The sequence below is a fragment of the Phoenix dactylifera genome, chromosome 14 (genome assembly GCF_051530095.1).
Source record: "Phoenix dactylifera cultivar Ajwa chromosome 14, Ajwa_hap1_PhDact_Kaust_v1.1, whole genome shotgun sequence".
Lineage (NCBI taxonomy): Eukaryota > Viridiplantae > Streptophyta > Magnoliopsida > Arecales > Arecaceae > Phoenix > Phoenix dactylifera.
Window position 1 is genome coordinate 20,859,362 of NC_143203.1, and position 14,739 is coordinate 20,874,100.

The 14,739-nt window shown below is 35.4% G+C and overlaps 1 protein-coding gene across 1 annotated transcript; it reads left to right on the top strand.

Moving 5' to 3' along the window:
* Positions 1-7,114: 7,114 nt before the first annotated feature.
* LOC103712665 (prefoldin subunit 3-like) lies at positions 7,115-14,707 on the top strand. The gene is made up of 6 exons (XM_008799249.5): positions 7,115-7,449; positions 11,167-11,224; positions 11,618-11,689; positions 13,948-14,067; positions 14,177-14,278; positions 14,439-14,707. The coding sequence occupies exons 1-6, from the start codon at positions 7,298-7,300 to the stop codon at positions 14,508-14,510; spliced, it is 576 nt and encodes a 191-aa protein (XP_008797471.1). The 5' UTR covers positions 7,115-7,297; the 3' UTR covers positions 14,511-14,707.
* The last annotated feature ends 32 nt before the right edge of the window (positions 14,708-14,739 follow it).

Genomic DNA, 14,739 nt, shown 5'->3' on the forward strand with positions numbered 1-14,739 from the left:
GTGTGGCTTGTGCACCTCAGAATGCTGTGCATCTCTAGATAGCTGCTATTAGAAGATGGATAGCGATCAAACAATGCGCACCGTACGTGCACGTGAACTTTCTTGTCTGCTAACAGTGCTTTCGATAGCAGTCATTCACATCTGCCCAACATTCTACGGTGCTGCGCGCGCCAAATAGAGGATTCGAGCTTGTGGCTAACCACCATGCATGCCATCCCTGATAATGCATTGAATGTGAAAGCGAGAGGGAATAATCCAGGGTGTTGCATGTGATGAGGAGGGAACAATAGGACGGGAGAATTAATTAAGTCCGGGGATTATGAGAGGGATAGGATTGGGAGGCAATAGTTGGGTGTTTAAGGAACCACATGTGGGTGCATGTGCATTGCGTTAGGAGAACATGACCTTTTCTACAAGGAAAGCCTCTCCTTGCTGCCTTCGTTTCTCTCTCTCGGCCGCTTCTCTACTCATCAATCCCACACTCATATGGAGGAGGATTTACTTTTGTGGGTCACTCCTCCTTGTTCTTAAAGAACATATATAAGGTTCCTCTCCCCTCTTCCCAAAGCCTTGTGGGCAATCAGGTCTTGTATCGATCTAAACACCAAATCTCTCTCTCTCTCTCTCTCTCTCTCCCTCTCCTCACCTAGCAATCAAAGCATTCTGAAAGGAAAACAAAGTGGTATTCTAAACCTTTCAACCATGGTAGCCTCCCTACGGTCCTTCCTTGTAGCTCTCAACTCCACTCGCATGACGTCGAGGCCAGTAAGCACAAACCAATCACGAACGTGCTGGTTCTTAACTAAAGCCATGCAACACCATGCACTAAGAAGAAGGAAGCAAATGGCAAGGACTAAGAGGATTGGTGGTGCCACTTTTGCGCGGACAAGGAGGCAGATGATATCAAGGAAGGAATGGGCCCTTCTAGAAGGTTCTGGAAAGCCGATGAGCCGCGTGGAGAGGAGGATCAAGAAGCTCCAACGTCTCCTTCCAGATGGGGAGTCCATGGGGCTCGAAGGGCTCTTCGGTGAGGCAGCAGATTACATTATGTGCCTGCAGATGCAAGTGAAGCTGATGCAGATCATGGTTAGTGCGTTGTCACCAATGGATTCTGGTGATTGATCCTCCTCCGAAATTCTAGAGGGCAAGACATAGAATTATTACTCTAATCTTTATATATATATATATATATATATATATATTTGTGCCCATTACATTATTAGTTAATATAGGTTTTGCAGTTCATGTTTGTAAGGTGGAATTATTACTCTAATCTTTATATATATATATATATATATATATGTGGCCACTACATTGTTAGTTAATATAGGTTTTGCAGTTCATGTTTGTAAGGTGGTATTTGAAAAATGGCAATGCTTCATTAATTTCTTGTTAATATTAAAACAGTCCATATATTTCATATTAAGGATTGCAATTTCATCTTTGATCTCTCTCTCTCTCTCTCTCTGTAAAATAGGTCTAATTATCACTATATTCTAGGAGGCATGAGCCACCAATTAGAGCCTGTACATAGGGACAAAAAGATGCAGGTCACAATATAAGATATGTGCAATAATTAGGTCTAATTAGGGCATGTTGCTGAGCCACTTGGCAAACCCTAAATCTTATTAGGGCAGAAGTGTATCAAGGTAGCCTATATCATTTTAAAGCAAACCATTCAAAATATAGGATATGCATGTGTTTTTTTAACACGGTGAAGTATGGATCTAACGTAATTGGATCTAATAGAAACCCCCTCTATCAATGATACAATAGTTCCAAATATGTTAGTTTGGTAAGTAACTTGGCAAAAAGACCATTTTATCAACTTGGGCTCGCTCATTTTCAAAGCTTATGCATAAAAATCAGGTTCTATTAGGAAAATTAGCCTTAACCAGGCTAGAATGGGCTCACTCCATTTATCCAAGACTTATGTTACACTCTTTTTCGTTCTTCTGCTCACCTAAGATAGGCCTCCTTTCTTTGTCACAACCAAAAAAAAAAAAAAAAGAGTCTGTATCTAAATTGTTAGTCCTACAAAGCCAGAATTTAATTGGAATTAGCAAACAAGCACTTGTAATACATGTTTTGCAAAAATATAATTATCGAAAATAAAATAGGTTATTTACTTTGTTTCTTTTATTTTTTAGTTAAGTTAAATATACAAATAGCAAATCAAAGAATAAATTGACAATACAGAATATAGAAAATAGAAGAAAAAGATCACCTACAGAATATAGAAAATGATGTAAGAAAAGTAATCTAACTCAATGATGAAACGAGATATAAAAATTTTAGAAATAAATTCTTAAAATACAAACACACACACACACACACACACACACACACACACACATATATATATATATATATAAACTAAAGGCACAAAACAAATCTTTAAGAAATCCAAATATAATCAAAATTGAAAAGAAAATACAAGATTAGATAATAAAATACAAATAACTCTGAGCAAAAGATAGCAAAAGAAATGACATAAAAATAAAATTTCAAATAATGAATTATAATCTTAGAAAATTGGTATGATAGCCAAAAATATTAAAAATTGATAATAGGGCGAACGATAAATTGAAAATATAAAATCAAGTATAGAAATATTATTAGAAAATAATGTAGACAAAAACTAAACTTTGATAAGTGAAAAAAAAATGAAAAATGAAAATACATATTACAAGAATAAAAATGGATCAATTTGCAAATGATGCCCAAAAGAAGTTAAAAGAAAGTTGAGTGAATTATAATACAATAAAATAATAAGAAGAATTTAAGTAAAATCTTAAAAAATTACTACTTGTGTTAGGGGGCTAAGCTAGAGGGCTTGGCCAACGAGAGCCATGGAGGGAAGAGGGTGCGAGGAAGACGGGGCAAGGAAGATGAGAGAAGAGATGTGCATGAGATGATAGAAGTCAGTTATTTGAACTTCTGAAATTATTTATTAATAGAGTATTTAAAATTTTTTTTTATTATCGTGGGATATTTTGGTATTTTTGGAAGGTAATTTTGTTTTAGAATATGACGAACAAAATTTATGAAGAAATATGCCAAAATTCGAAACTTCCACTTTTTCTATATAGTGAAGATAACTGGAGATGGTTCATGTTTGATGGTTAGTGTTGTTGCTGGGAACCGCTCCAACCCAAGAGCCGAGCTAATGGTGGTTGCTGGAGTTTTCGGCTTGTCTACCATCCGTATCGAAGAGATCGGGCGAACGAGCTTGGCCATCAAAGCAATCATGGGGATGAGCTTGGCCTAATTCTAAAATAAATGGCTCAGGGTTGGTTGGGTCTAGGTGGACATGTCTGTCAAATAAGTCCAAACTAGGCAATTTGGCCCAAATAATATTGGGTAATGGACCTAAACAACTAGTGAAAGTGTCTAGAATATAAGGAAGACACTATGGGTCCAGATTGTGAGATTGTGCAGAGCATTAGTCATTAGACAATGCACATTAGATTGCTAGGCTTGATTGATCCAATAGAAAATGACAATAAAAAGATTTCATTATCACTAGGTGAAATTTGAACTTAAATGTTGATTTTGTAAGAAAAGATTACCTTTTCTCTTTAATTTTGCAGAACAATACATATTTAAGATTCCACGATGATTTTGTCTCTTGGTCCTAAGTATGAGATAGGTTATATACAAATTTAAAGTACTCGATATATGCATAAACATATGATGGTTTACAATTTAGAGTTCACGAATTAGGGTTTAGAATTCGAGGTGTATATTTAAATATTTAATATGTATTTATTTAGATCGTTGCTTGCTTTATGCTTACATTGAAGGATAATGCCCTAACTATGTACTACCCTATAGAAAGAAGGATGAATCCAATATTTTCTTGCAAAACCAATATTTAAGAGGTTGTTTGGAGACATCTAGTCCACATAATTGTGTATGAGAATAATCCGATCGGAAAGAAGAAAGATTTTCTTCAACTTGCTCAACTCGAATCTCTTAAAAGAAAATTAGAAAAAGATGGAGGAATTACAAAAATAGAAATTACATCCCATTTTCTTTAATTAATGAACAAGAAAAGAGGGCGCCCCCTAAATTATGAAAGCAGGGCTTAAATCTCTCGATCGCTCGGGCACTGTCCTCTAAAGAGTGTGACGTCATATTATAGATTTCGAAAAACTATCTGATTTTAAAAAAAAAAGATTATCTTAATCGGACGTTGTATGACCAAGTTATAGTCTATAAAATTTTGGCCTGCAGCTCGGCTTTCCAATATAGTGGATCTCGCTTCTGGACCTATCAGCCTTATTTGTAATAGTCAAAGTGGTCCATAGCGAATCTGAAAATTCTTCTGAATTAGAGAATTTGATGATTTGTAGAAATTTTAAGCTTCAAAGATAAAAAAAAAAAGAAAATCTATTAAAAATGGCCGTTTGGATGAAGGTTATGGTTAATAAATAGGATAATCTATGGGAAAGATAAACTTAACTATTATTTTTTCTTTTGCTTTCCCCACCATGATTCGCCTGGAGCTCTCCCCCACCTAATGCGAGTCTCCTCTCTCGCCCATGCTACATCCCGTGCACCCTTCTCACCATCAACATGCCATCGCCAATACCCTCAGTCATCATGCATGATGATCACAACTTTCCCATTGCATATGAAGAGTATTCCCACCTCTTCTCTCTTCTCCAATCCATTCTTCTTGGCATCTCCTCCTTTCGAACTTGATTCTTAAGTCATTACTGCCCCATTTTGTGAAAGAGATGGAACTATACTTTCTAGGTCTCTATCTTGTTTATAGAACATGAATTGTTTAGTATAGGGCCGGCCTAAGCTTTAGGCGACTGAGGCGGTCGCCTAAGGCCCCAACTCAAAGAAGGCCCACTGCGGAAAATACTTCAAAAAAAAAAAAAAAAGGCCTTTTAGTGAGTTCGCCTTAGGCCGGCCTACTGCAGATAATGCCTCAAAGATAAAACGGAAAGAAAAAAAGTTCCTCTTAGTGAGTTCGCCTTAGGCCTCCAAATGCATTATGCCGCTCCTGGCTCAGTATATAGTTTTTTTGCTATGAGAGGGTCGTTGCATCTCCGCTTGGGATTCATTCATACCATATTTATGGATTATTGGTCTTCCACAGTCAATTGATCTGTAAGGTTTAAGGCACTATTTTTAATGTTGTTTGAGGATTCATGTTGGGCTGTTGGATGAACAGAATGGACAAAATTTTATCGAGTGGCCAAATTTCACATCCATTTATTCTTTTCCTTGGCTTTGTTATTTTTGATTTTGCTGGTGCTACGAAGAAGATAATGTAATAAGTTACTTAAGAGGAAGAGGAATTTTCGGATCGATCTGATTATAGTGTCTAACGTGGTGGTCAATGAATTGTTGGGCAGTGATTTTGATTTCTCCCAAACAAAAGTTACCTCTACCTTTAAAAATATTCTAAAATTTGCTAAACAACAAATATCATAAGATACCCTAGTTTTGTTGTCGTCGTCGTCGAGACCGAGATTCTATTATGGCACCACCCTATTTCAATAATTTTTTGGTTTTATAACAATATCCTTTTTGTCCATATCAAGAGAGGCAATCAGATTGGGCTGAAAATTGGGTAAGTCAGAAATTGATTAAACCCAAACCCGGACTATTTATTAAATGAATCAAAAATTCAGATTCAAAATTATTTATAAAATAAATAATTCAAGCCAATCTATAACGGATTGGATTAAGTTAAATGAATCAAGCATTGCCGCCTCTAAATTCCAGATATGCACTGAAGGGATATTCTTTTGCAAAATCTACTTAGGACTGACCTTCGAAGAACAATCCTAAATGATGCCTTTCTGGAAGAAATTTCACCACTGCTGAAGTCGGCAATGTAGTTGCCAGCTTATTAGAGTTATGTAATCCCGACTTTGTATGGCCTTGCGCTGCTTACTGAACGATCTAGATTTCCCGATCTCAATCACTAAAATCTCCATGAATTTCTTTGGCCGTAGCAAGGAGTGGACTCACAGAACCGGCCGTTCAAGAGGTAGCGCAGGTGATCCTCGCCGGCTTTATATCAAATTAGGCCCTATTTGGGAGAGTTTTTGGAGGGCTAAAAATCACTTTCTGGCCCTCCAAAAGTACTTTTAGATAAAAAATAGTGTTTGGTAAAATTTTTAAAAAGCTGTTTCAGCTTTCCGCAATTTGGAGCTTTCCAAAAATGCTGTTTTTAGCTTTGTCGGAAAGCTATTTTTTGGACCAAAATATCCTCATTTAAATCTCACTTTTTTCTCCAAAACCTTCATCCCACCTCTTCCTCTCTCGCCCATCCTCTCCCTCTCCCTTTCTATCTTCTTTTTCCTCTCAACGTCGTTGCCTCTTCCTTCTTCCTTTTCTTTTTTTTTTTTTTTTGTTTTGGGAGCTCGTGGCTGCCCATGGTGGCAGCCACCATGCCGGCCACTACCCATGGCCGGCGATCCTTTTATATTTCAATAAAATAAATAAACAAATAAATAACTAAATAAAATAAATAAAAAGAAAAATAATGAGTGAGTGACAAATAATCTGATCTAAATAAATAAATAAATAAAAATATTAGTAATTATTTAACAAATTTTATCACCTAGTTAGAAAATTTGTTAGAGAGATAAATGGTCATTAGAAGGATGAAAAATTAATTTACACTAATAATTATAATATTTTATATATTTATTATTGTATTATACTATAAATATAATATTATATTACATTATATCATAATACTATGTTATGTTAAATAATTTAGTATTATATTAAATTATTATTCTATAATACATAATATTATAGTACTATATCATAATAATATTATATTACATTATATTAATATTATATTATATCATATATTTATGTATTAATATGTATTATATTTTATTATGCTCTGTTGTATAATACTGGTAATATTCTTTATGGTCATTTTGTCATACAGAAGTATTTTCTCATTTTGTTTACCAAATACATGTTAAAGTGCCACAGCACTTTAGAAATTTAGTTACCAAACAGCAAACAGCTTTTTATAAACGCTCTGCTTTAGACAGCTCTACTTCCAACCGCTCTACTTCCAAAAGCTCTACTACTAACAACTCTCCAAATAGGCCTTTGTCATTACAAAAATCTCCACGAGATAGCGGACTCACACGGTCCCCTACTTCCACTTCTCGGACAAAAAAAACCCTCAAAGACCCTGGAGGGAGAGAGCGGGAGCTGAGAGAGAGGCTTCAGAGGTACTCGGCGAGCTCGCCTGAGCTCCTTCGATCCTTCTTCATCTCTTTCCCTTCCCTGCTTCTCGTTAATGGCGGCCTCTACTTCCTCCTCGTCGGTTTCCTCCCCCGGCGTCACGGAGCGGAGGGGCATCCCGGCAACTTCCTTCGTGGAGGACGTCGAGACCTATCTCAAGCAATCCGGCCTCGATGTCAACTCCTCCCTCTCCTTCCTTCAGGAAAGGTACCTCTTTTCCTGTTCCTCAATCCTTGCCCGATCACTAAACTCTCGCGCTTGTCTTTGATTTCTCTTCAATCGGTAGAGGATCGTGTTGTATTTGATGTTTTTATCTAGGTTTCAGGCTCTGAAGATTTAGGTTTTAGGTGCTTTTGATTATGGTTAATCTCGGTTTCTCAGAGAATCTGCTCCTTTTCTTACATGTTATGGTTTTTAGGCTACTGGGTTCTCTTGCTTGTATTTGATTTCATCTAAATATGTGAATACTTCTACTATGTTTCACTTTCTTTAAATAGATTTCGTTTAAATATGTGAATACTTCTACTATCAATCAGTTTATTTATATCTCCCGTTTCTTCTAGAAAGGCCTGTCCTTTCTTACTTATTATGCGTATTTGAGTTATGTTTTGATCTAGGTTTCAGTCGTAGTTTTTTTTTTTTGTGTGTCATGGTTCCTTGTTGGCGTTGCTTGTTCTTGATCTTTCTAATTTCCCCATGCGTTTCTTTAAGAATTCTTGGCTTTTCTTGCTTATGATGCTTATTTGGCTACTCGGTTCTTTTGCTTCTTTTTTATTTCTCTTAAATATGTGAAGAATCTATCCGGACGTGACGGTTTGAACTGGAAGTTAATAGTTTTCTTGTTGTTTGTAGTGCATTTCCTCAATCATTTTGTTTGTACCTCTCATTTCTTCCGGAAAGGTCCATCTTTTCTTACATATTAAGTGAACTGCAGTAAGGTGATCACTTTTTCTTTCTTTTTTTTAAATTTTTTTTCATATATGTTGAAAAATGGTCTAGGCTCTAGAATTTGATCTTGGTTTCCGAAGGTTTTGGTCATGAATTGCATATTGTGCTAAGTATTGCTGGAATTGTTGTTCCTAGAAATCTTTTCTTCTTTCCTTGGTATCTCATAGACCATGCAATACAAGTAGTTGGCTTGCGAAGATAACTTAAAAATACATGCTAGACTTGATTTTTGTAGAACTAGTTCAACATATGATGATATCAAAAGATAATTTTGAATGTGCAGCTGAGGAATTTTAGCATTGACTAATTAACAAGATCTAATGCTAAATATCCTAGACATATGGCTTATTTTGTTTTCAATTAATACCACAATACAACACTTCTACAAGTAGCTCATGTTATTCAATAACTCACACAAATGTTTTGTATCTCGAGTCTTACAATTGATTGATAGGCACAAACCATAATAAGCTTTCAATTCTCCACTTAAACATGAAAATCCAACTCAAGCATATGCAACTGATAATGTTAAAGTTTCCATTGTGTTCTATAGCATCTTTGTTAACGGATCTGCTACACTTATGTTCTGTTCTACATCTTTGTTAAGGTTTCTGATACACTTCTGTTTGTTTATTCTTTCGCATTTTGAATTAGATGAAAGGCCACTGGTTTTAAACTGTTTGGTTACATGAAGCATGACATTGAAACTGTCAAACTTTAAATACAAAAAAAAACTTATGTCTTGGCTCTAGACTCTGTTCAATACATGAAAATGAAGTCTGAAGTCTGCCTGCCATTGGATAAACTCTTTCGGATGAATCTAAACATGTAGAGTTCTATGTGCTTAAAGTTGGTATTCTAAACACAAAAGGTCATCTAGCATTTAATGATCAGTGCCCCTCTTTTCTGAATTTGCCTTAGTTAAATTCAATGCTGATTCCTAGAGGACTGACATCGGGCTGAGATTAGATTGTAGGCTGTTTTCAGAACTTGATGGATGAAACTGATCTGATACAGATGCAAATAAGGCTTGTTTGTTATGGTTTAGGGTTATGAGTTTTTCCATCAAGCATACAGAAGCTTTTGTCATTTCAAGGTATTTTCTAACTCTTACATATGGGACTATTGTTGCATATGACAGCAAATTTTTAAGTAGCAAGTACACGGTACCAAATGCATAGGAGCCAAAAACTCAAAAGAAGCGACTTGGCTGCTTGACTACTACTGATCACTATAATCTTACCCAAGAAACACATAAGGAGTGCTGGTTGCCAAATTTGTGTATATAAAGAGAACAATATGTTTGGATCAATCTGCGATCTTTTAACATTATGACAATATATTTGGAGGTTTAAAAATGAAACAAAAGAAATCATGCATGTTTCCATTAACTTGCATGGTTAACTAATTGCATGACAGTGAACCAGGTCTTTATAACAACTTGTAATCATTAATCACCGAACCTTCATTATAAAGATAATATATCAACTGAACTTTTTGGCAGCTCACGAATCCTACCTCGGTGCTGTATGTATGACAGTTTAGGTGGAAATTTCATCTCAATAAGGTCGATGCCTTTGAGTATTAAGATATGAAGTTGTATATATCCAGTCTCATTTTTTCTGAATGGTACCTACTGTGAGAGGTTGCAGCAAAATCCTCAATGGGAAAAAAAAAAATGTAGGTACTCTATTGATATGGGGCTGAATGGTAGATTATGGAATACTGATTTATATGCTCACTATTTACTTGAATTTCCTGTTGCTTGGACATCTTAAAAGATCAAACAGAATTTGCTAAGAGCACAATTAGCAAGATTTGAATGGGGATAACAAATTAAAGAATCTGAATTATTTATCGGTTGCACTGCTGGCAATTTTTCAGTCAAATATGTTGACCTCCCGTTTTCTTATGATTAGTCCATTTTGAGCATTATCCTTGACATATTTGACAAAAATTGGCTGCCTCAAGCAGTGGTTACCTGTCCCAGAGAATACAAAAACTTACCATTTCCATTCTATCAGTTCTTCCTGTCTCCTACTTACAAGCTTCTGCTGTTCCAAGTTGGATTTAGATGATGGAAGGGCTTGCTAAATGTGAGCAAGTTCCTGAGTATCACTGTGCATCCTTTCAGAAAATTTTGTTGCCATGTCCTAATAAAAGGCCACGCCACCAGGCAACCTGGTTTGATATTATACAAGCCTTCTTTTGCTGTATTGGCTAAGTTGGTTGATGTGTACTGAAAAACAAAAATATTACAGTACATTTCATAACTGCATGAGTATAAACAGTCGCCGATAAAAAGAAAAGCTATATATTTGGTTTCTTTTTGCTAGACCAGGTATTTTCACAGGAGAACCCCTCTCCTTTCATCTTTAATTGGCAGTAAATTTGTTATAGATAAAAGTGGCAAATGCCTCTTGAAGAAAGTTATCTCATTAAGTGTCTTCAGGAGTATTCGACTGATTTTCCACGATCTTTTATTATTATTATTTTTTTATTTGGTGTGTGGGGTGGTGGTGGTGGTACTCCCACGATTAATTTCAGATGACATTTCTATCTTTTATCCTGATATACTGCAAATAAACATGCATCAGCTAACACCAGACATAACACTTCTAGTTGTTTTGCATTAGATGTATTACATCTTCCTCAGTTCCAAAGCAAAGATATAAAGAGCGTCATGTGCAGTTGTGCCTATCGAGTAAAATCATGCTTCGTCGATAGTGTTTATCAAACAATATGTAATTACAACTTCAATTGACTATGGGATCAAGTCTCAAGATTTAGATGGTAGACCATAAATTTATAATAACATAAAGTATAATTATTTTCATGTTTTTCTTTGATCAACATGTTTTTCTTTGATCAACACATGGAAACTTGTTGCTTGTTATGAAGTCAATAATCTGATTTGCCCTTATTTTATCTTTAAATTGGCTCATCTAGAAGCATTGTTTTTTCCCCTTTTTCCAGGCTTCAGCAGTACAAGATCGTGGAAATGAAACTTCTAGCACAGCAAAGGGATCTTCAGGTGCTTTTCCTTTCTTTGGCTACTTTCTGCAGGAAAATTGCTGATGTGAATGCGTTACATCAACTTATAGTATACTTATGTGGTGTGACTTTCTACATTTGCGGCTCATCTTATCCCTGCAAGTTCAGTTCAGACTTTCTCTTGGGCTTTTAGATTGACAGGACTTCCCTTTAAATTAATGCAATATTGATATATTATGTGGGATGGTCATCAGATAATACTTTTTTCAAAATAAAAAAAATTGATATGCTTGCTTGCAGTGATAACCAGTTGAGTTGGAGGTTTTTTCAGGAAAAATTGAATTAACTCAATCTTGACATCTTTGTTGACGATTTATTATGATGAAAACTGCTGCATAATGATTGGCTGTGATTTCTACTTTCGTTACTACAGGCTAAAATTCCTGATATTGAGAAATGTTTGGATATTGTCGCCACGCTACTAGCTAAGAAGGGTACTGGTGAGGTCCGTCTCAGATAATTTCAAATCTTCCCTTCCATATTTATGTTGGAATATTGTTCTTGAGATGAAATCATTCCAGAAAAATTGAATGTTATATCATCAAGCCTTTTCTGGCTGGTATTAAATTTTTTTGATGAGGATGCATTTGATTTGCAAATAATCTCTTTTCTTATTATCCTATTTTAAAGGTTTAAATTTAACATCATATTGCTTGAATGTTCTGTAAGATGCCATCACAGCATCTATTTCAAGAAGAAACCTCTTTTACCTTGCATCCACTTAGACTTAATCTTTTAATAGATTTACAGTTCTGTGAACTTGGGATTCCATGCTGTAATTTAAACACGAGCTTATACATTACATGCATTTGCTTAATCTTTTGCAGAAGCCTGTCCAGCTTATTGATGTCTCTGTTTGACATGATGTTGCTCATTGCTGTTTATAATTAACGAGACAGATACTTGTAGGATGTTAAATTCATATCGTATGAGCACTCTAGCATAATTGTTCACCTTTTGTGCGCTATGATTTATTCTATCCTCCTGTAATGTCATCTTGATCTTTTTATAGTTTGTTTTACATCTGCTTGCTCCTTATGTTTGTGTTCCATGGAGGTTCATTATAGGTGATGGTTGAATCGTGGAATGAAATACTGCACCCATGTCATTTCGTGTTGGCTGATTTAATCTGAAACTATCACCCTGAAGAAGTGAGTTGTTAAAAGATAGAAGTAAAAAATGTTATCCAGCCTGTACCCAAAAAAAATGTTATCAAGCATGATTTATGTGGCTGTTAATGAAAGTAATTTATGCTAGGCTTGTATACACTTTAAATTATATACTGGTTTATCATGAATAAATGGATGTAGATGTCCTACAACCTTCAATAACCATTTAAATTTTAACCATCTAACAGTTTTTAGTTAGTAATTTGCTACACCTCTATGGTTATTTCTAATACTACCTACTGTTGTGGGGTTGATTTTACAGTACAGACAACTTACTCTCTTCCTTTCAGAAACAGGGTGGTATGTAAAAGCGGTCCAGTTTTTTCTGAAAGGAAAAAGTAGGAAGCAGCAGATTAATGCAAGTACTGATACCCAAAATTGGTTTTGCTGGAAAAATAAAAGGGAAAGAAAAGGGGAGCCTTTTATTTTAAATGAAAACTTAAGATCATGGCTGTAGAGAGCCTTACAATTATGAATTATGCTCTTGAAAAACTAACAGATGAGTAGCGTGGAGCTTGCATACTAGCTTAGCCTAATTGATTCTGAGTCAACTTTATACTTTACGTTCATCAAATCAAATAAGGTAGAAATTTTTTTTGTATGTTAACCAGTTACTATTTATTAAGGTAGAAATAATACATAGTTTTCTCTGTTGTTCTCAATCCTCCTACCAAATGTAACTCTTGGATGATTCTAAGAATGTTATAGCAAATCTCAAAAGGCAGTGCAGCTATGTTTTATTAATTCTTTGAACTTGATGTTTTTGAGAAATAGTTAGACACTAGGCCTCTTTGAACTTAATGCTGAGGTTTTATTATTATTATTATTCCTTTTCTAAGATATGAACATAGTGGTGGAAGTAGCTTTGATGATGGCATAAAGTATCACACTTCTTAAAGTGGCACTTCCACTATCTGATGTACCATGCTGTACAGCAAGGTCTGAACTGCTGGTGCAAGATGATATGGTTCAGCTGCCTCTCTCTGGTTTCCATTTGTGAATATTTCCTCATTTTGAACTGCATCCCCTTGACTTAAATGCATTGTTATCTTGATTGCTTATTCCTAAAGCACTGATTCTCCACTGTATTAGGCTATTTGCTTGGTGGCTGAATCAAGAGAACGATATAATTTCATCACCCAAATCATGTGATCGGACAGCTGCATCTCATGTCATGCCTATTAATGTAGAAATATTGGAAACTTCCATCCATAATTTAAACAGTTTCCTCTAGCGATTATTTGTTAAGTTCTGTTATGCATCTTGGGAGCTTGATATTTATTTCATTACCTTAAGACTGTAGATATTTTATATTATATGGCCATTGTATCCTGCTTCTCAGGATTTTTTGATGCAGTGGAAAGAGATGTAAACAATGAATGCATATATGTTACAGCTTTCCCCTCTTGTCCATCTGAATAAGTGTATGACAGTTTCTTCAATATGTCGACGATAGTTCAGTTCATGACCCTTTCTCTTGTATATTACCTTAAGCTTAATCTCATACCATCAGCCTCATATATGCTGAATGCAGGCATTGATTGCTGATTTCGAAGTATCTGAGGGCATTTATTCACGGGCAAGAATCGAAGATACTGATTCGGTGTGTCTTTGGTTGGGAGCAAATGTGATGCTAGAGTATTCTTGTGAAGAGGTTGGTTCTGAGGATCTAGTATATGGTTCCATTCACATGCGTGCTTATGATTTTTTTAGATCTACAGTTAAAGGACCTAGTTTTGTGCTGATCCTTTTGACTTCTTTAGGCAAAGACCCTTCTACAAAAGAACTTAGAAAATGCTAGGGCCAGTTTAGAAGTCCTTGTTGCTGATTTACAATTCTTGAGGGATCAAGTGACCATTACTCAGGTACTACGCTCTTTAATTATAGTTATTCTTTCTTTGGTAAATCCATTCCTCCCCCCCTCTCTCTCTAGAAGAAATCTATGCAGAAACAGATGGCGATGTTTTTTTTTTTAACCTGTGTATACATCTCATTTTGTAATGATCAGAAATTATGTTTGTGCAGGTTACTACCGCTCGAGTGTATAACTGGGATGTTCATCAGCGAAGGATCAGACAAGCTGCAAAGGAAACTTAATTTTCTAGTAGCCCCATCTTATTAAACTGGCTCTTGATTGATTATGTTATTTAGTTGGTTGCTTCTTTCTTCTCACAGTTTTTGAATCAGGTTCTCTTGTTAGTTTTTAGTTATGTTGTTGTGAAGTAATTATATCTTCAGAAAATTTCTACTGATTGTGTATGTTGATATGAGATCAAGCGTTTTTGTCAGATTTATATTCGCTGTTTGCTATCATTAAGACAATAAT